Source organism: Oncorhynchus kisutch, linkage group LG2 (assembly GCF_002021735.2).
Source record: "Oncorhynchus kisutch isolate 150728-3 linkage group LG2, Okis_V2, whole genome shotgun sequence".
NCBI classification, from domain to species: Eukaryota; Metazoa; Chordata; class Actinopteri; order Salmoniformes; family Salmonidae; genus Oncorhynchus; species Oncorhynchus kisutch.
In genome coordinates, this window is record NC_034175.2 from 20,213,933 (window position 1) to 20,236,715 (window position 22,783).

General features: G+C 40.5%; 1 protein-coding gene across 1 annotated transcript in view; it reads left to right on the forward strand.

Moving 5' to 3' along the window:
• LOC109903731 (ubiquitin-conjugating enzyme E2 E2-like) overlaps window positions 1–22,783 on the forward strand; it is a 30,533-nt gene that overhangs the window by 1,891 nt on the left and 5,859 nt on the right. Inside the window, exons 2-3 of the mRNA XM_031790219.1 lie at window positions 289–474; window positions 2,088–2,138. Of these exons, the coding sequence (XP_031646079.1) occupies window positions 296–474; window positions 2,088–2,138 (230 nt within the window). The 5' untranslated portion in view covers window positions 289–295. The remainder of the gene's footprint in view (window positions 1–288; window positions 475–2,087; window positions 2,139–22,783) is intronic.

A 22,783-nucleotide genomic window follows, 5' to 3' on the forward strand; every position in this document is an offset into this window, starting at 1 on the left:
AAGTCAAATTTCAGTTGGACCGTGTGTGCAGTTGACCAATACAGTCAATTGACCAAAGTGCCTTGCTCAAGGGCAGAATGGCAGGTACTGGCATCTTAATCTTAACCTGCCAAACAGCACAATGACAAGTACAATTATAGAATGTGCAACTTTGGAACCCCGGCAGTCCACTCAAAGTAATTTTTTGAAAAGGCCTGGGAAGGCTAACATACCATTACACCACTCATTTATTTTGTATAGAAAACATAATGAAAGATAAAGCTGTGCTGCTTGGTGTCTGTTTCCCAGGGCCAGGATGTCCAGTGAGGTGCAGAGACCGGACGACAGCCCCAGCACCAGTGGGGGGAGCTCGGATATCGAACAAAGAGAATCATCAGTGCCCCCAGAACAGGAGCGGGAACATGCACAGCCCAAAAAGAAGGAGACTAAGATCTCCAGTAAAACAGCTGCCAAACTCTCAACCAGTGCCAAGAGGTAAACCTTGAATCTGTCTCAGTTTAGTGGTATTTAAGTGGGGCAGGTTTGAGCACCTTCCTATCCTCAGGGTGGTGAGTTACACTGAGTGTACAAAATATTAGGAACACCTTCCTAATATTGAGTTGCACCCCCAGAACAGCCACAATTCAGAAGGGCATTGGCTGTACAAGGTGTCGAAAGCGTTCTACAGGGATGCTGGCCCATGTTGACGCCAGTGCTTCCCACAGTTGTCAGGTTGGCTGCATGTCCTTTGGGTGGTGGACTGTTCTTGATACACCTGGGAAACTGTTGAGTGTGAAAAACCCAGCAATGTTGCAGTTCTTGACACACTCAAACCGGTGTGCCTGGCACCTACTACCATACCCCTTTGAATGCACTTCAAATATTTTGTATTGCACATTCACAGTCTGAATGGCACACGTACACAGTCCATGTCTCAAGGCTTAAAAATCCTTCTTTAACCGGTCTCCTCCCCTTCATCTACACCGATTGAAGTGGATTTAACAAGTGACATCAATAAGGGATCATGGCTTTCACCTGGATTTACCTGTTCAGTCTATGTCATGGACAGAGCTAGTGTTCCTAATGTTTTGTACACTTAATGTATATAACGCTAACCGGTCCTATGGACATCATTATTTTAGTCACACTCATGCTATTAATATATCCATTAGATGTAATCCATACAAGATATGTAATGAAAGGTAACCTTGATCTATCCCATCATGACAGTGTAATGCCCGTCATTCATCTGACAGGCAGATTACTATGATGACTATGCTCCCCGAGTCTTTCCTGGAGCTGACCAGAGCTGACCAGGAAACACACTGGACCCGGCCTGGTTATCCTTGGTTATAGTATTTTCATAGAGCTTTCGTTAGTTAGGTCCGGTGGCCTGAGCCCTAATGATGATGACCATACTTTCATTCATATCACATCTGTGTGGTTAGTGTTGTCACGAACAGCATTCCCACTGTCGCCCACCTAGCCTTGCCAGTGGAAACACAGATTGATGCGGGGTGATGATAGAATTATGCAACCAGCTGAGCCAGGGATTGGCTGAGGCTACAGTGCTTTTTATAACTACCCTCTGATATTTGGAACATCTTCCTGATGTGTAGCGCACTTATAAGACAGTCCACTGTGCTCAAACTGGACACCACAGCTCTCTGTTGATTAAAGGGGTGTAGTCAGTGATGGTACAATGTGTTTCCATGCTGTTTTCCCCATGCCTGGTTCAACACAGATGGTTGTGACATAACATTATGACTGTTATGTCACAAGATACATTGCACTGTTGCGCGTTTAATCATTGCATGTCATTGTGATTCGTCATCCTTTTTATACAAAATATGTTTATATGATGTTATTAACCCTTCCCTCGCAGGTGACTGCTGCGTGGGTGAATTTGAAAGAGTTATTGAAAGATGTTGACATTTGTGCAGTTCTATTGTAATAACACACACACTCTGAAAAATCATTTCAGGTTTGAACCTTTCAGGATCTGCAATTTGACACTGGGGTCAAATGCATTCTGGGAGCTTTTTCAGTTATGTGATTAGAGATATTCATTGCCACAAAGATTAAAAGAGAGTATCATTGTTTTTCAGGATTCAGAAAGAACTTGCAGAAATTACACTTGACCCACCTCCAAACTGCAGGTAAGGAAAGATTGCTCTCTACCAGCATTTATGTTTATTCACCTTGCTCATGTTATGGGTTTGGGATTTCAGGATATACTGTATTTCTGTTCGGGATTCTTGGTTCTAAGAATGAAGGTTGGACTTCAGTCTTTCTGGTTTTACATAGTCGGTCAGGTATTACAGTGGTATTTATTGCCTTACCTCCCTAATCTTACTACATTTGCACACACTGTATATAGATTTTTCTATTGTGTTATTGACTGTACGTTTTGTTTATCCCATGTGTAACTCTGTTGTTTGTGTCGCACTGCTTTGCTTTATCTTGGCCAGGTCGCAGTTGTAAATGAGAACTTGTTCTTAAATTTGCCTTCCTGGTTAAATAAATGTGAAATAAACATCTATATATATCCTTGTTATGGTAAAGATGTTTATCATGTGCGTAAGAGTTATTACGCCAGCACTTTTCACAACATTTCTGTAGTTTGTTCTTCTACCTAACACAAGATGTAGGCCTACTTATCTAACCGTATAGGAAATGTACCATTTTAGATCCTAGAATTTCAGTTGAAAGACCATCTAAAAAGGGAAAAGAGAACGTGTGATTTAAAAAATAAGTTTCGATTCTCATGTGGTTCTGCTGGGGATTTTCCATAGACAGACAATGGTTATTGTGTTCTGCTGCCTGTCCTTTGAAGAAGAGATATGGTGTTCAGCTAGCGAGTGGTAGACCGACCAAATGTGCATCAGCCGCTGAATGACAAAAGGCATCCCAGGGGGACGTTGTGCAGAGGCCTTATTAACTTAAAGAACACAAAGTGACGTTGTCATTGATTATCCCCCTGTTTATAACAGCACAGTAATTACCTCAGTCTCAGCATTCAAAGGCAAATTACCAGAGAAAATGGAGGCCAGGCACAAGGCAAGTTTAGGCATTTATCTGCAGGAGATGGAGTGCAATAGCAGATGCTGTTGCTTTTTGGCCATTTTAGATTGGTTGTGTTAATTTTATATGCACCTGTTAAAACAACAAAGAGAAAAAGCCCCGAGTGACTCATCCAGCTCTGTGTGTAGTGCTGTGCAGGAACTCATCACTTTAACTGAGTTTCATGTAACACCCTTGCTGGAAGGATATATATATATATGTAACCTTTTCATTCTAATTCAAAATGTAGTTACTGAAGGGTAAATTAGATATTGAGTATTGGCTCTTTACTCAAGGACTTCAAATACTCTGTTTCAATGGACTCTGAAAAATGAGGTTGACGCGTTGGAAATGATTTCGCTTGAGGCTACACAGGCAGGGGGATTAAAGGCAGCATCATTTTTAAGTAAAATAATCACTAACAGAAATATACGCAGCCATAAAAATAACTAGTTGCCTGGAAAACAATTAGGTCTTTTAAAGATAATCCTCTCTGTGTATTCCCAGGCTGCATATTCATGCTAATCCCATAACAACTAGGGCTGGGACGATACCAGTATCGCAATATTTTTTCTGTACACAAAAATGAAAACACGAAGCAGACCAGACTCTTTGGTCCTTTCTAAAAAGAAATCAGCTCTATGTAAAACAGTGTGTGCTATAGCTTGAAAATAAATACATGTGACTGGATGACAACGTAATGTTTGTTTCCAACATCAGGGCTATTTTCCTAAAGAAGTTAAATCCAATTTGTGTTTTGTTTCCTTGCCACGATACTGGTATTGTCCCGGCCTCAATAACAACTGAAATAATATGGATTTTATAACACATTCCAATTAATGTTCTTCCATTGTTATAATGGTCTGATTAGGATTATAGAATATGTATAACAGACAATTTCATTTATCCTTAAGAGTCTATTGATGCACCCGTGCGTCAATATAAGTAACAAAATACAAAAATCTGTCACTTTAAGCTAGAGAGATCTGCATTCGCCTATGTCGGTCTCTCGCATCTGCGGTAGAAGGTGGCCAAACTAGAGCGTTGTTTGTCAGACCATGAGGCATCCCTAAAATCGGTTTGGTTCTATCGTGGAACATGTCTGAAGGTAACACATACAAATGAATAGAGGTAGTTTTGTGCCAACAAAAATAAGGAGTTAAATATGTGTCCAAAACTAAAATATTTCCTGAGCATTCTTATATCCTAGGACATATAGGACAGACACTAAAACCTTATTCTGTATGATTTTTTTTTTACTGTCTTTTTTGCCATTTAAGAATGTGTTCTACAATGTTATTTCTATGGTTTATAGTAGTTAAGGCCAAATTCAATATTTTATCAATGGTTTTGTATATATTTTTGATGCCTACAGGGTTCCTAAAATTCTAAATCCAATTGCTAAATGATCCATGGTATGACCATCTTAAAACAATTCCATATGTTAGCTTAGTAGACCCCCCCCCCCCCCCCACACACACACTTTAAAAAAAGTGAATGTCAATAAGGGCAAAAACAATTATTTGCTTTGCATGAAAAAGAGACTTGTCAAAGTCGTCATTTATGTCTTACACACACCGCTCACTACCGACCAGGTTAGTCCCAAAGGTTATTCATTTTATTTCACACTGCAAACGGTGTCACTGTCTGTTGGCCCCTTCAGGAGACAGTGTGTGTTGTGTTGAAAAGATCACCTCGCTCGGCATATTACACACAGAGCCGGGGTGGCTGATTTTATTTCCTCTCGTTGCTCACCCCACTGAGAGGCCTGCAGTCAGACATCCCCTTTGTTCAAGCAGGGGAGAGTCTCCCAGCCTTATCCTGTAATAAAACATCTCTGGAGATTCGGAGACTGGCCAACAAATTTAATCATGAGGTGATTGTGGAAGGTTGAAAGTAATGGTTGATGTGTAGTTGGCTACTGTCTAATCACTTTATAGTACTCTGCTTTATAACAGTCCTAAGCATCCATGATCTGACATTGTCTTTCATCAGCACTGTTACTAAATATTAGTTAGAAATTGTTTGTTTCAAGCGGTTTGGAGCCTGTTGGTGCTTTTTCAGCATGTGAACACGAGGGCAATAAGATGACATTTCCAGCACCAGTTTACTAACATGATTGTGACAGCTCTCACCTTGTCATTGTCACTCATCAAATGAGTGAAACCAAATAGGCTTTGGGAATTGTGATTTTGCTAACTATCAGATATTTCAAGTATTGCTGTACAAGCAGCAATGTTTGTCATGAAACAATGAAAAGAGTCTGGAGCAGAGTAGCATTTATTCTGACTGAATGTTGCCATTGATGTGTCCAGTGCTACAGTAGGCTATACGTCTCTCATGAGACCAGATGCACTCTAATTAGGATGATTTACACTGTCAGTCTTCAGCACAAATAGCTTCTGCTGGCCTCTGAATCCAAATGGCATGATGTAATGCCCTTAAAGATGACCAAACCGTGTCACTTTCTGACAATGCCAGGCCCAATGGGAAATGTCCGCACTCAGCAGGATTTATAACATGACATTGTGTGTTGTTGACTGGTTGCTTGTTGCCATACTTATTGTCTACATGCATTCTCTGAGCCATGAGGCAAATAACCAATAATACCCACACAGATCTCCATCCCCCTTTACACGATGGAATCATGACTGAGTGACTGCTGCTTATTTAGTGTTGCGTTGTGGCCCTCTAGGGTTCTGTGGGAACGACAAACTCGGAGCCATTTTTCACAGGCTTTACCAGGGGACTTCACATCTAAGAGGCCACAGCAGGGGAGTTATCAATATTCATGAGGGGGGAGGAGATGTGCGCCACAGTTGCCTCTGGGAAATATACTTGATCATTGTCATTTGCAGCTCAACATTCAAGAATTTCAGCACATATCTCCAAGATTTGTGAGATTAGGGTTTAATAACGGGAACCTGGTTACCAGGATATCCCGTCCAAACCCACTCCTGTTTCCCAGGATAAATATCTGCGAGAAACTGCAAAATTTTTATATGAACAGTATGATGTGAAATGGAACTGTTAAATTATACAGAGTGGCTACGGATACAGAATTTCTGTATCCCAATTTGTCCAGGCTAAAAATACAGATATTTCTGCGCATGTGCCAGATTATTTTTTCTACGTAGCCGAGTGCCCACTCAGCTTCCTAGTAGCTACTGTGCTGAGTGCTCCGCTGCCGCTCCCCTTCCTTGATCGCCTTTGTCTGGTCAATGGTGTAGCTTACAAACTTCATGTTGTACACCACTGTTCGAACTATTGCCTTCCATGCCTCAGTAAGAAAAAGCACGAGTTCATGTTATTTTTTCCCAGGAGTGGAGTAGGCTACATTCAGCTATTTATGTGTTTTATACATAATTGACATGTTTGTACAAACTTTGTCAGTATGGCAAAGCACAACACAAACAGGCAGGCTAGCGAGTTACATGCAGCTAGTTAGTCTCGTCACGATATCAGCATAAACAAACCCGCCCATTGTCAGACTATTTTCACTGGTCAGGTATACATGCTCGGCTGCCTAGAATGTTCGACTGCCCAAAGGTGGAACGCAGCAAGACACCAACATGCAGTCTAATTAGCAATTGAATGTTTGTTGTTTTCCATCATCATTGCGAATATTGGCTAAGCTGCAGTGTTTCCTCTGCAAGAATGTGTAGTGGGGGGGAAAGGTCGCTGGGGGGTGTCCAAACTATCAGGTATGCTATTAGCAAAAAGCTATTAGCAAAATTAGCATCACCATTACAACACTTAAGTCCCTCCCAAAACATTATTTTGAGGTAGGGTGTCGTTTTACCCCAAGTTACCCTACAATTGAGCCCAGTTACATTTAACTTTCATGTTTTGAAAACTTTTTAAATGGTGCAATTCCCGCATATTTAAAAGTTGAGAAATAAAGTAGGAATGGAAAGCTGGGATCCCCCTCTTTTTAACAAAGGCCATCAAAGCTGCTTCTTTCCCCCAGCGACTGCAAGAATTTTTGTAAATTGACTGCTTGTCAGAATGCATGTTTTGCCATGTTCCCCATAACTTGAATGTGTTTTGAGAGGAATATGTATTTTGCATTGAACACACAACTACAAGCTGACCTTGGTAAATAGAAACCATTCTACTATGGGGTTGTCTGCTGATTTTATTTTTTTTCTTTATTCATTACTTTTTTTGTTTGCAGAGGACTGTTCTAGCATCAAGGTGCACTCTGTGCACATCTTTTTTCCCATGTTCCATATTTTTTGACCGTGGGCTCAGCGCCACAGCTTGCAGTGGAAAACCATGCTAAGCTCACCAAGAGGCAAACAAGAACTACAATATGGCAGCAGTTAAAGATTAGCCATCACACACAACGCTGATCATTTTTTCCCCCAAGGTGTAGGGACTGCTTCCTGCTTGTGCAACTGCAATATCTGTTCTGACAGACAGAGAAGGTTGTAAGCCTTCATAATATATATTTTCGAATGTTTGTTCAAATCGCTGTAGGGTTTTTATTTCAACTGTTCAAAAATAAGAGGTAGAGACGGGCTACATCATCATGGTTAAGAAGAGGGTGAGGTAAAGAGTGAAATGTGAAGGGAGGGGTAGTGTGAGCAGCAGCTACGTTAGGAAAAACGAATGTCTGTGTAAAATAACACATGCGCAGAACATGATCGGGATCTTTAGCTTTGAGAAAGAGGATTTCCTGGTGCGGGGCATGGGCAAAAACTCACGCGTGATCTGAAAATGTGGTCGGAGGCGCCATATGGATGGTGTGACGCAATTGCAGAGCCTCCAGAGGCATGCAGAGGCCAAATTGAGCTCCTTACTGCATCATCGTGCACCGCCCAATGTGGAGGGCTCCGTATAGCTCTGCATTGACATGGTTGGTTGGGGTAGGTGGGGGTGGAAGGTCCTGTATTAACACAAACTCACTTCCTTGACTACTTCCTTCATAACAGGTCTGCGCTGCTCCGCGAAGCGCAAAAAAGTATGAATGCCCTGACTTCTGCATAGGCCGTATCACCCTAAATGCTGCACGGCCAATGCAGACGTCAGATTGACCATGCAGCGCCTTTAAATTATATGCAATGTCTAAATCTGTATTCTCTACAGCTTTCTCTGTTCTGCTATCTGCATGATCAATCATCAACACTCAGGGTAGGGACAGGCAAGTGAGTGAAGTACAGTTGTTGCAGCATAGCTTGTTCTACAGTAATGATTGGTGGAGTGCTGCAGAGATGGTTGTCCTTCTAGGAGGTTCTCCTATCCCCCCAGAGGAACTCTGGAGCTCTGTCGGAGTGACTATTGGGTTCTTTGTCACCTCTCTGACCAAGGCCCTTCTCCCCCAATTGCTCAGGTTGGCCGGGCGGCCAGCTCTAGGAAGAGTCTTGGTGGTTCCAAACTTTTTCCATTTAAGAATGGTAGGGGCCACTGTGTTCTGAGGACCTTCAGTGCTGCAGACCTCTTTTGGTACCCTTCTCCAGATCTGTGCCTCGACACAATCCTGTCTCGGACCTCTACGGACAATTCCTTCAACCTCATGGCTTGGTTTTTGCTCTGACATGCACTATCAACTGTGGGACGTTATATAGACAGGTGTTTGCCTTTCCAAATCATGTCCAATCAATAGTATTTACCACAAGTGGACTCCAAGTTGTCGAAACATCTCAAGAATGATCAATGGAAACAGGATGCACCTGAGCTCAATTTCAAGTGTCATAGCAAAGGGTCTGAATACTAATGTAAATAAGGTATTTCTGTGTTTCATTTGTAATAAATTTACTAAAATGTCTAAACCTGTTTTCGTTTTGTCACTATAGGGTATTGTGTGCAGATTGAGGGGGAAAAAAATATTTCATCCATTTTAGTATAAGGTGGTAACTTAACAATGTGGAAAAGGTGAAGGGGTCTGAATAGTTTCCGAATGCACTGTATAGCCTACATGGTGAGATTATTATGGACAAAGGGGCGAGATTATTTTGATTTGTCAAACTGCAGACAAGCATTGATCATCATGTCACCAGAATAAGACCCTAGATATTTATTGGAAAGGATCATCAAGCTCATCACCTTACACTTTCACCACCCTGTGAAGTTCATAACTTATTTCATCAAGCATCACTAGTCTAATAAATTACATGCATTCCCAACGAGTCATAATGGGAGGACCACACGTCATCACGTTGCTCCAAGTTTACGTCGATATGATGGTTATTGTATCAATATTTGCGCATAAAAGCGTTTCCAATTACATTTGCCACATAATTCATTTTACAGGCATAAAAAGATCTCACCTTGTCTAGCGTATTTGGTTTTTCTCTTAATGCCATGACATTTTTTTTCGGCATACAAAAAGTGCTGTAATTTCTAAATTGTTCACCCGATATGAATTAAAATACCCTAAAATTAAAGCTGACAGCGCACTTCATAGTCATTGTATAATTGTAATTCCAAATCGAAAGTGCTGGAGTAATGAGCCAAAGCAAAACAAAAATGTCACTGTTCCAATACTTTTTGAGATCACTGTATATACAGCCCTGGAAAAAATTGAGATACCACTGCAAATTCTTCTTAAATCACCATCTCTACGTGTATGGCTTCCATTCCAGTGTCTGTTTAATTCCAACACAGGTCAAGCAGAAGACATCGGGGATAACAAAGCTACAAACCGGCAGAGTGCAAAACGACTCTCCGCTGACCGGGATGCCGCCAACTCATTCGAATGTCACTCAACAACCATAGGATGACATCAAGTGACCTACAAAATGAATGACAAACGGCAGCTGGAGTGAAGTGCACGGCGAGGACGGTTTGAAACAGGCTCCTAGGGGCAGAGCTGAAGTCGTGCAAAGATAGAAAAAAGCCCTTCATCAATGAGAAGCAAAGAAGAGCCAGGGTGAGGTTTGCAAAAGACCATTAGGATTGGACCGTAGAGGACTGGAGTACGGTCATCTTCTCTGATGAGTCCAATTTTCAGCTTTGCCCAACACCTGGTCGTCAACTGGTTAGACAGAGACCTAGACCTGCAAGCCACAGTGTCCCACTGAAATTTGGTGGAGGATCGGTGATGCTCTGGGGGTGCCTCAGCAAAGCTGGAATTGGCAGATTTGTGTGTGTGAAGGACGCATGAATCAAGCCACGTACAAGGTTGTCCTGGAAGAATACTTGCTTCTTTCTGCTCTGACAATGTTCCCCAACTCTGAGGATTGTTTTTTCCTGCAGGACAATGCTCCATGCCACACAGCCAGGTCAATCAAGGTGTGGATGGAGGACCACCAGATCAAGACCCTGTCAGGTCCAGCCCAATATCTAGACCTGAACCCCATTGAAAACCACTGGAACGTGATCAAGAGGAAGATTGATGGTCACAAGCAATCAAACAAAGCTGAGCTGCTTGAATTTTTGTGCCAGGAGTGACATAAAGTCACCCAACATCTATGTGAAAGACTGGTGGAGAGCATGCCAAGACGCATGAAAGCTGTTATTGAAAATCAGGGTTATTCCACCAAATATTGATTTCTGAACTCTTCCTAAGTTAAAACATTAGTATTTTGTTTTAAAATGTATATTTTAAAACAAAAATTTCTGCAAATAAATGCTCTAAATGACAATATTTTTTACTTGGAATTTGGGAGAAATGTTGTCAGTAGTTTTTATGGAATAAAACAAAAATGTTAATTTGACCTAAACACATACCTATAAATAGCAAAACCAGTGAAACTGATAATTTTGCAGTCGTCACTTAATTTTTTTCATGGGCTGTATATGGATGTCCTAGCCAACTTATTTTAGGTAATACATTCAATGCAGTATTAGCTCTCCAATGGCCTCCCTCCGTAGCTCTTATGCAGCCCCAGGAAAAGCTAGACTAGAATTGCTTGTTGGACATTTTTTTTTGTGCAGTTCTTATACTAATAGACTATTCGAAGAGGGATGCAGCCTTGCTCTTTTTGGATGCAGCCTTGCTGAATGTTAAATACAGCAGCCAAAATAAATTGTGAGGAGTTTGAAAGGAGAATGGGAACTCGTTATGGCGATAGACAATAGCAGTTATTTCTTCAGACCATAACCATTCTATGTTTGTAAAGAGAAGCGAACTCCGTCTGCATCTTAGACATTGTTCAAGCATGTCTTTACAATGATGAAGATGAAAACAAAGCGTATTTCATTTAACTTTTGAGAGCGAGGAAGGAATAAAGCAACAGTTGAGAGCGAAAGAGAAAGTAATACGCACGTCTCACAACATTAGGAAATATTGAAAGGTAGGCAATGCGTCAGCCTACTAATTATCAGTGCTTGACTTGGGCTGTCCGTAGCGCCGCACCGGCACCTATCATTTTTAGGGAATTACATACCAGCTCCTCTATAAAACAGTATCCTATCGCTGGCCCAGATTCACACATCGAGGCAAAAAAAGTTAATCAAAGTGGAATGAAGACGGGGTCTGCATTGAATAGCAATGGAGAGTGGGCATTCATTTCTGATTCTGCTTTGTTCAAGTTTATTTGCTGTTAGTCTGTGAATCTCTATGTGACAGTAGGCTATTTGAGATTGTGTAGATTGAAAATGCGCATGCGCTGCTCCAAGTTGCCAAATGAGGTCATACAAATTAGTTTAATAATTTTTGTTCATGTAATTCATCAAGGCACGCTTTTAAATTGTATCAATCACTCACTTAAACTACATATCAACCATCATCGGAATGACCCTTCAGTGTGTGTGTGCGAGTGGGCCGTTGCCCAAGGGGGGAGAGTATGACATTTCAGCAGCAGGAATAAAATGACAGGCAACAGACTGACTAGATAACTTGTAGTCGTTATGTTCTGAATTGGCTATCTCGCTAGTTAACTAAGCTTTAATGTCATTGTTGCCTTTCCACCAGCACTTTGGAAAGCCTAAAATAAATATGATTGAATTCCCCTTGATTAAATAAGATGGTATTCCCCTCTATTAAACAATAGCCATGTAATTGCGACAAATAATGTGCATCAATCTCCCCTGAAACATGAATATTTTAGCTTTAAAGTAGCCTACCAAATCCATTTGATTAATTGAATTAGGGAATAATTTTATAAAGACAAAGGTATTGGATTGCAATGTTGCAATTATGGCAACCATACTCCAGGATAGCTACTGGGTGTGCAGGCTTTTGTTCAAGCCCTGTCCTAACCACGTTGTAGCTTAAACATCGACTGCTCAACATGATCTTGATAAGCAGACTTGGGTGTTGCAGGGCTGAATCAAAAGCTAAGCCTGCACACCCAGGAGCTCTCCAGATGAAAGGTTGACCACATGTTGACAACGTGACTGACAGGTACCTTGATCAAGGGCACTATTGCAGGAGATGGTAGGTCTACATGGGATCAGACACAGCAGCCTTTCAGTCAAAAAATGCTTACTTTTCATGTAGGCTATAATAATGGACATTTGGTTAAAAGTGTATTAACCCTTAACAGAGAATAATCGGAGGTCTCAATAGCATAATGTCATTTGTGAAAATGGTCTAATGGACCGACTTGAGAAAAGACCGCTCCTGCATTCTTTCATCCCAAGTCAAGCACCACTAATTATACAAATTGTAAATGGACCCTAATTATATTTCAAAATCAAATTGGTGTTCGTGGTGGCGGAGTTGGTGTTAGTGGTGGTGACCGACCCTCCACCTGAACAGAGCGCTACTGGGTCTGGGTGTGCAGGGTTTTGATTGACATCTGATTCAACTAGGTTTTAGTGTAAAACTGGGATGTCCTGATGGCCAAACATCCATAGGATTACAACATAAACATCCATGATCAATTTCCCTATCATAATGTCTGGGATTGGTATTTACAATGTGGGTGGTTTAGTGATAAACTGATGGCAAACATCCATGGCATTACAACATAAACATATCGCTGATCAGTTTCACTATCGTAATCTATGTCTGGGATAGGATTTGTTTTATTTTGGGGTTTCTGCATGCATGTTTTCCACCAGCATTGCGTGTTCTCTCCCAGCTTCATGGTTTGAACGGGGTGTGTAATTCCAGTCCATATAGTACAGTAATACAATCCACACTCAAAAGGATTACTGGCGCTTGTTTAATTTATTTACCCAAGAGAGCATACATATATGGGCTTTTGTTTTTCTGGCGTGCGTAATGTGCGATAGCCTATCATATGTACACCTATTGGATAACGGCACAATCATTGGTGCTTTTTGGTGTTTGGGCTCCTAAAATGTGTTTAATGTAGGGCTCATAATCTGGCTCAGGTAGCATCAGGCTTGAATTTTCATCCCGATCAAAGCTTTAATCAAATCCAGACATATTTATATGCTTTAGAATGACACTTACAGTTTTGATGAAAGGAAAGCGATTTATTATTGGGATGGAACATTTTGTAAAACACAGGGAAAATATTAAACCCTAGTACAAATACATGGTCTTAATTTTATCAGTCTTTTGTTGCTGAGAATTGATTTACATAAACAAACACATGGCTATATTAACAGTATTGCACTTTTCATGTAGCCTACTTTTGGCCAGTTAATAGCCTACCGCTGATCAAGCAACATTATGGACTAAATGTTGAAATCCTGTTGCAGCATTATTATTTTGCTGTGGCAATGTAGGTCAAACTGAGATCCTACACCTGTACAAGATTTCAAATGTTTCACCTCAAATGCTTTTGATAAAACTGAGCTGGTGTAGCATCTGTTGAACTAAGCATGTTCTAATGAACAGTCTGTCAGTAGTTTTGCAGAGAAAGTTGAGTGGAAAAGAAATTAGCTGTGAGTGACTGAAGTTAACATGCTTTGTTCCAGACCTCAGACATCATCTCACTTTAATTTATCCTTATTGCCCTCCACCAAGGCACTTGTTTGAAAGCTAACACAGCCTGTCTTGATTCATGCGTGTCATTGGATTCTCAATGTCCTCGTTTGTGCAGCACTTCCCATAAACATTTGTCCCAAATGTTAATGTGTTCTATGGGAATCCAAGTGTGACACATCACGTGGCCACTTTATGGTGAAGTCTAGCCATTATACAATTGGTTTACAGAAGCCGTTTAGGTCATTGAGACTGACAGGATGGTAATCCACAGCTAACGTGTAAGCAAACAGTCAAATCTTGACAAAGGAACAAATAACTCCAAAGTAAACAGTTGCTCTTGATCGCATTACCATTTTGGCAGGGATACCATCTCAAAGCTTAATGGGTTTCTCCGAGTTACAAATAATAGACCGTCCCAAGAGGATTAGGTTTCATTTTACCATCTCAGTTATTTCTATTTTACAGACAAAAATGTACCATTTGTTCATAAAAATCAACTGAGATTTCTCGTGGTGACAACTTGTAAATGACGTGTCATTATCAGATGAGTAATAACCCGAGAGCCTATATGAATGAATAATAACTTTTTTTTCTGCGATGTCGGCACAAATGTGGCCTAGGCCTAAAATATTTAATCAGCTGGGCAAACTTTTTTTTAAATGAGGCAATACAGGATACTGATAGGGCTGTGACTGATGGAATTTTGGTTACCGGTAATTGGCCAGCCAAATGACCGCAATCTCCGTAATAACCGTTTGAATAGCAAAACAAATTAAATGTATATATTTGTTTTTTTGGTGGGGGGGCACATTTTCTCCTTTCCTCCATTCCGGACAGCATGTGCTGCCATAGAAATAGAATGTCAATGATCGCATAATGGGTGGACTGGCGGCCATTGCAAGTGTACCCATAGAGTAAAAGCAGGAAGTGTACACATTAGGGATGTTAGTCGGTTAGTTGCCGAAAATACATTTGACCTGTCATGCTTATTGCGCTATAGGGTAATTTGTATAATTTTGTTGAATCCAATTGGTGCGTGTGTGTTTTCGTTAGTTGTCATGCATTTTGTTTATCACACGCGCACAGCATACAGAGCCTAGTTTGAGGATCGGAATAGCCCACCACCTGTAAAACAGCGGGAGAGTTGCTCCTCAAAACGCCTGTAGGCTATTGGAGTGAAACATGCTTTTGTAAGCTTAGTCATTGCGCAAAAAAATAACAATTCTAAATGAAATCGTGTGGTAACTTTGGTGGCCACGATTCATAAAAAATTTGCTATTTTTATTTGTCAATCTCAAATCGTAAAGCGCGTCCTCCCATTCGCCATTCTTATGCATAGGCTATAGCCTACCTATCAGAGCGCCACCCACCACTTTGCCGTGTGAGTTTGAAGCGGTATAATTGTTTGAAACCTGAACGTTTTACTTCACGTCAAATAATGAGGCATGTCTTACCTTGCTTCAAAGTAGCTCTGCGAAAATGTTATAGACTTCCTAATGCCATTAACTAGCATTTATCTCTTGTTCTATTGGTTTTCATATCAACTCTATCGTTGTCTAGAAGCCGAAGGCACAATCTTAGTCATTTTAGCAACCCATCATTTTAGCAACCCACCATAGTTGCTATTAGATTCCCCCTCTAAATTTCTAACTGCGATTTTAATCTCGGTCACATATGGAACTGCTCGCATTAGATGCGCAGTTTTCCGCAAATGTTTGACAATGTGTTTTATTAACTGCTTCATTACATGAGTTGCATGTTCAATAATAGTCTATAGCCTTTTGACTGTAGGACGATAGGCTTGCTATTGTTTCATTTTTCCATGCGCTTAATAAAAAATGTCCGGTCCTTGTATGTATACATAGTATCAGAGAGGAATAGGCGAAGTGAGAGGTTTTACTCTCACCCAGATCTGTCCAAAATAAATCCAATGCGTTTCTATGGCCTTATTTCTATGGGGCCTAAATTTGTCGCCTGCCTTCCCGCCTTGGGACGACTGCCATCGTTAGTGCGGAAACATAAGCATCTCGTCATTGTTTACAGATCTCTGATAATATTTTCTGTTGGTCAAGTCATTTTACTGTTTATGAAAAAATGTACCCGTTTGTTGACCATTCAGCCGAAATTTGAATCCCAAGTACCCATCAATATGGGCTGTGATTTACTGATTTAACTCAGCTGAGAGAACTAAAAACACATTTATTTGCATGAGCCTCATCAGTTAACATAATTTGAATGAACATTCTACTTTACTATGTAAATAATTGCATCACAATACCAGACAGCCATTGCGATTGTACCCATGAGTTGACCAGTCAAATTGCCAGCCCATTCTATTCATGTTTGTATGGAACACGGTTTGATAAACATAATAATACTATCTGACGTGTAAAATAAGCTTGTTGACCAATCGGGACCCGACTATGACTGCACGTGATGTAATAATTTAACACGTTCATTAATTTGACGTAGTTATATTACACATTGATTACACGATCACTCATATTTCATATGTCACATTGATTCACCGATACGTATGCTATGATGCTGGTAAAGTTTTGCCTGGCGCCTTTGGTAAGAGCAACAAGCTCTTGCCTAACAGTTGGGGATAAATTAAATGGGGTAAGATGGGGTTCGGCTGTACAATGCAATATGAATGTCTACGCACAATAGGCATACTAGGGAGGTGATTTTCCATAGTCAAAGTCCCACAATAAGAGCTACGACGCTAATATTCCTGTAAACTCTTCACAGTTGTGTTCTCTGGGTGTACGTTCAATACGTTCAACTGTGGAATCCGTGTAGTAAAATAATGTCAAACCTAGAAATCTCAATGGTTTTATGCAATTTGAGGCCAAGATATAGTTTTACATCAGTCCAGAACACTTCACTATATAAACAACGACAGAATAAGTGTTCAATAGATTCAGTTTCTAGTTCACAAAAACTGCATTCCCTGGTAACATCAGCTATATATTTAGAAATCAAGCTATTACATGGATAGAATCTATGGATAATCTTAAAGGAGATCTCCTTTACTTTATTGGTCATCATAAATTTGTGTGGAGTGAGCCAAGCACGGTGCCAGTTTACATCAAACGATGAAGCCTGACAAAATATCGCAGAGGGAATAGACTTCCTGTAGAAAATATCCCTTAATAAACGATTGTTGAATTTCGTATCGAGTAGACCTATGCCGTTCACCTGGATATCGCTTACAATCGTGGATATTCCAAAATATGCATTATTCTGAAGTATAGTTTTTGTCCCACTAGGTATAGCTTTAATAACAGTGTAATATTCCTTCCTTGAAACCTCAAAGTAAATAGATTATCACTAATTGGCTGACAAGGACAATGTTTTCCGAGAACCATTTATGGTAAAATAACAATGTTTCTATGTAATATCGACCCATTGTTCCAAATTAAACATTTATGAGGTGAAAAGTTGTGTTTATACAACAAAGCCCATCTTTACACCGAGGTAGGCTACAGTATCTTTTTCAGAGATGTTACAATCTGCTGGATTGTAACATCTGGATTGTCCCTACTTGCACGTGCAAATTCAGCATACACAACATTCTATAATAGAATTGTGTTATTTGACGTGTCAAATGAAAAGCTTATTTGATGCGTCAAATAGTGTTTGACGTGTATATTTTTTGACACGCAGAGACCCAAACAGCATTCCATATGTTTGAGCAAAGGGCAACAAAGTTTTGTCACGTTGCCTAAATTCACTATAATAGGCAAGGCCTAATATGTAGACTAGCATTCAAAAGGTGGATTAATGACCATTAGTGTAAAGTACTTAAGTAAAAAATACTTTAAAGTACTACTTAAGTAACTTTTTGGAGTATCTGTACTTTGATTTATGATTTACGTTTCTGTCAACTTTAACATTTACTTCATTGCATTCTTAAAGAAAATAATGTACTTTTTACTCCATACATTTCCATACTTTTTAATCCATACATTTTTGAATGCTTAGCAGGACAGGAAAATTGTCAAATTCATGCACTGATCAAGAGAACATCCCTAGTCATCACTACTGCCTCTGATCTGACGGACTCACTGCACACACATGCTTTGTTTGTAAATTATGTCTGAGTGTTGAAGTGTGGCCCGACAACCAGTAAATAAAAAAACAGAAAACGGTGGTGTCTGGTTTGCTTAAAATAAGGAATTTAAAATTATTAATACTTTTCATTTTGATACTTAAGTATATTTAACACACAATACTTTTAGATTTGTACTCAAGTAGTGTTTTACTTTGACTTTCACTTGAGTAATTTTCTATTACGGTATCTTTACTTTTACTCAAGTATGACAATTGGGTACTTTTTCCACCACTGTTAATCCCCCAGCCTATGAATTAACTTCTCTCTTCTCTGTCTTCACTGTTCACTTTTTGCGCAATTCATGAATCTCCACTGGCCTCTCTCTTCCATCCTCTCTGTATGTCTCTTATAACTCTTGAACCAGTAGCCTAGTCCAATGCGTGTCCCAGAAGTAGCAATATATTTTGGTGACATATTTTGAGCAATTAAATAATATACTTCGCAAAAATAAACGCAAGATGTAAAGTGTTGGTTTCATGAGCTGAAATGGTCCCAGAAATGTTCCATGCGCACAAAAAACATGTTTCTCCCAAATGTTGTGCACAAATTTGTTTACATCCCCGTTAGTGAGCATTTCTCCTTGCCAAGATAATCCATTGACCTGGCAGGTGTGGCATATCAAGAAGCTGATTAAACAAAGTTATCATTACACAGGTCCACCTTGTGCTGGGGACAATAAAAGGCCACTCTAAAATGTGCAGTTTTGTCACACAACACAATGCCACAGATGTCTCAAGTTTTGAAGGAGCGTGCAATTGGTATGCTGACTGCAGGAATGTCAACCAGAGCTGTTGCCAGATAATTGAATGTTAATTTCTCTACCATAAGTTGCCTCAATGTCATTTTTGAGAATTTGGCAGAATGTTAAACTGGCCTCACATCAACTGCAGACCACGTGTAACCACGCCAACCCAGGACCACCATATTCCGCTTCTTTACCTGCGGGATGGTCTGAGTCGAGCTACCCGGACAAACTGTGGGTTTGCACAAGCAAAAAATTTCTGCACTAACTGTCAGTAACCTCCTCAGGGAAGCTCATCCGTGTGCTCGTCATCCTCACCAGGATCTCGACCTGACTGCAGTTTGGCATCGCAACCGACTTCAGTGGGCAAATGCTCACCTTCACTGGCACACTGAAAAAGTGTGCTCTTCATGGATGAATCCCGGTTTCAACTGTCCCGGGCAGATGTCGTGTGGCTGAGTGGTTTGTTGATGTCAACATTGTGAACAGAGTGCCTCATGGTGGCTGTGGGGTTATGATATAGACCGGCATAAGCTATGGACAACGAACACAATTGCATTTTATCGATGGCAATTTGAATGCGTAGAGATAGTGACGAGATCCTTTGAGCCGATTGTCGTGCCATTCATCCGCCTCTGTCACCTCATGTTTCAGCATAATAATGTATGACTCCATGTCACAAGGATCTGTACACAAATCCTGGAAGCTGAAAATGACCCAGTTCTTCCATAGCCTGCATACTCACCAGACATGGTGCCCGTTGAGCATGTTTGGGATGCTCTGGATCGACGTGTACGACAGCGTGTTCCAGTTCCTGCAAATATCCAGCAACTTCGCACAGCCATTGAAGAGGACTGGGACAACATTCCACAGGCCACAATCAACAGCATGATCAAGTCTATGCGAAGGAGATGTCAAGCTGCGTATGGGAAATGGTGGTCACACCAGATACTGACTGGTTTTCTGATCCACGCCCCTACCCTTTTAAAATAAATTAAGGTATCTGTGATCAACATATGCATATCTGTATTCCCAGTCATGTGAAATCCATAGGTTAGGGCCTAATGAATTTATTTCAATTTACTGATTTCTTTTGAATGATCTGTAACTCAGTAAAATATTTGAAATTGTTGCATGTTGTGTTTTATATTGTGGTTCAGCTGCTCTGATCACATTGGCTGGTGGTAAAAATGCATTAAATGGGGAAACATCTGTTCTTCCAACACCAAGTGTTTGTTTACAATGAAATGTATTACATCGGAATTCCCAATGTTTGAATGTTTCCAATCAAATTTATGAATTAAATTAGAACGTTTTGCTCTGTCTCATTTGCATAAACATTGATTGGATGATAGCTGTGCGGGTTATCGATTTGGGATCAAATCCTTTGATCTCCTCGAGCTCATTAATGATAGAATTGCCGAAAGGAGTGGAAGGTAATAGCTGAATAGAGATGGAAACCAGGATATAAATCATGTGCTTCACCAAAGAATAACACCACACCACTCATCTCTGCCAGTAACCTTCTGGTAACAAGTCCATTTCCTTGGCCACAAGGCCAAGCAACTGCCCCGGGAGCTGCAGCTTTGTGGGTGGGTTATGTGTACTGAAAAAACCTCTGGTCATGGCTGAATGGTTAAGGGTTTGGAGTGAGAGCAGCGTTGCTTTTCTGATGTAGCTACTTAAAGTATGGCCTCCTTTGTTTGTTGTAACATACTTCAGTTCAGTACACACAAACTTTGTGGGTTAAGTGATTTATTTTTTAATGACTCATCATTTTGAGTCATTCATGTATGCGAAGCCTGTGTATTATGATATGCTATACATTATTTATGGAGAGTCCTGAGACACATTTGCAATGCATAAGAAAGCTTGCTTCAGGCACCAGCAATGCTGTGAGGAGAGCGATGTTTACCCACCAAAGTCCCTGTTTTTCAGAAACATCTTAGTAAATTAAAATGGAGGAATGGGAATAGAAAATATTTTATTACCTATTGATGTCATAAAAGTATCTGAAGTACCTTCCAAAGTACACATTCTCATCAATACCAAATGGAAGGTAGTTTCAATGGATTGAACCAGCATGTGAAATGGCCTGTTAGGGGTAAATATTGGTATGTGGTTCACTTGGACTCGAAGAAACCGTGCACATATTCAACCATTTCTGCCAGAAATGCTTGTTTCAGGATAAATCACAGGCAAATAATTACAGTATTCATAGTAAGGATGAACAATAAAACGCTTGATTTAAAAACAAACCATGTCATTTGTGCAAATAAAGACGAAAGGCCGGGGAGGGAGGTGTCACCTCTGCTCCTGAGCTACATGGTAATTGGTCGTCGGCGCTTTGCTTTCACGGTCAGGGGAAACGAAGATTGCGTCATTAAGTTCCCTTTCTGATAACCGCCACAGCAGCCGTGCCAATGGAACAGAAGATCTTAACTGAATGACTATGCCATTAGCAAAGAAAAGTGCCTAAGGGAAATTAACTGGAATGGTGCATAATTAAGATAATAGCTCTATTTGCACATGGCAGCATTAAAAAGCGCCAAAACCGACTGAATCACATTCAATTATGGGTTCCGTTACTCTTTTATACAACACCTTTTGCTGTGGCGGTCAATTTTGAGACCTTTTTATACAGCAACATACTGAACAGCTTGAGGTATAAAAGGTTATTGCTCAATTATTTTAAGGAACTGTGGTCCTGGAGGATTGGGCCACTTGCATCAAGCACATGTTCAGTTGGTAGTGCAAAAGAAGGTACTTTCTCTAGTCTCCACATCCATACGGTTCCCTGGTCTTGTACGTTAACAATTCAACACATGAACATGTACCCAAATGCCTTTTTAATTTGTTGATTTAGTATGGTTGTTGCTACTATGCCTTCTGGCAGCATATATGAATTATTATTATTTTGTACGCTTTGACAGTTTTTGACCTTGAACTGAACTACAAATTCTGGCATAGTTTCTGTCTGTGTGCTTGGTTCTGTCTGTCTTCTGCAGTTATTAGCTTGTTGTGTTAACAAGCTAATAAGTTGAGGAATAAATTACACTCTCTTAACCTTTTTGTGCTCTCTTGTCTCTGGCTGCACAGCAGATGTCAAAGGTGGAATAGAGAACATTTTAGACATTCTGCCGAACAGACACACTCCTACACACAGTGAGTGCTTGCCAGAAAATAACCCACAAAATTTAATAAATACTGTAAGTGAACAGCATGGGCCCTCCTAGAATGGTCTGACTTTTGTGGATTTTCGTCTGTATCATGCGCAATCAAGCAATGTTCCCTGTAACTGAGGTCAGCAGCGGTAGAACACTGTCATCGGCTTGTCTCTGTCATCATGAGTAGGATAAATGACACAGGCTGATCACCTGTCTGCATCTGCTCGTCAACTCAACTGCTTCCCTGATGTCAGGGAGAATTACCAGAGCTGGCGATAGCCCGGGGAGGGAAGGTCACCGATTTGCCAGAGATTACTGTAATCGCCATACAACAAGATAAAGGTTTTGGCATGTTGGCACAATCTCTAGATTGTCTGGAATCATGTAATATAGACCATGTTAAATGGGACACGGGGTGCACTAGTCTCTCACAGCCACTGCAAGGAAAGGTCATTCAATATATATGGAAATTATGTCTGGTCTCTGTTACTTATGGATCACAGCTTGTTACATGGATAGTTTCCAGTAATGTTGGTGTGAAGTGGAACGGTGTATGAATGGAGAAGGCCTGCAGTACACCGCCTCCATATAAACAACATTTTGTAAGGGTTCCTTTGTGTCAGCCAGCCTAGTATATTTTATATTGAAATGGTGTTATTTGTATTTATTATGGAGCCGCAGCAGCTACTCTTTCTGAGGTCCGGCAAAATTAAGGCAGTAATGAGATGTATTTCAGAATAGATTCTTTGTCCACTGTCTATGGGCATGTAAGAGCATGCATGAAATGAACATGGTTCATTATGATATGTATGTGGTTTGTCCATGTCGTCGTTCAACATCATGTAGACGATCTAGTCAGTGGTTTTGTGTCTGTGGTCATATGAATAGCCATCTTCCGTTAATTGAACATTTCTATATGT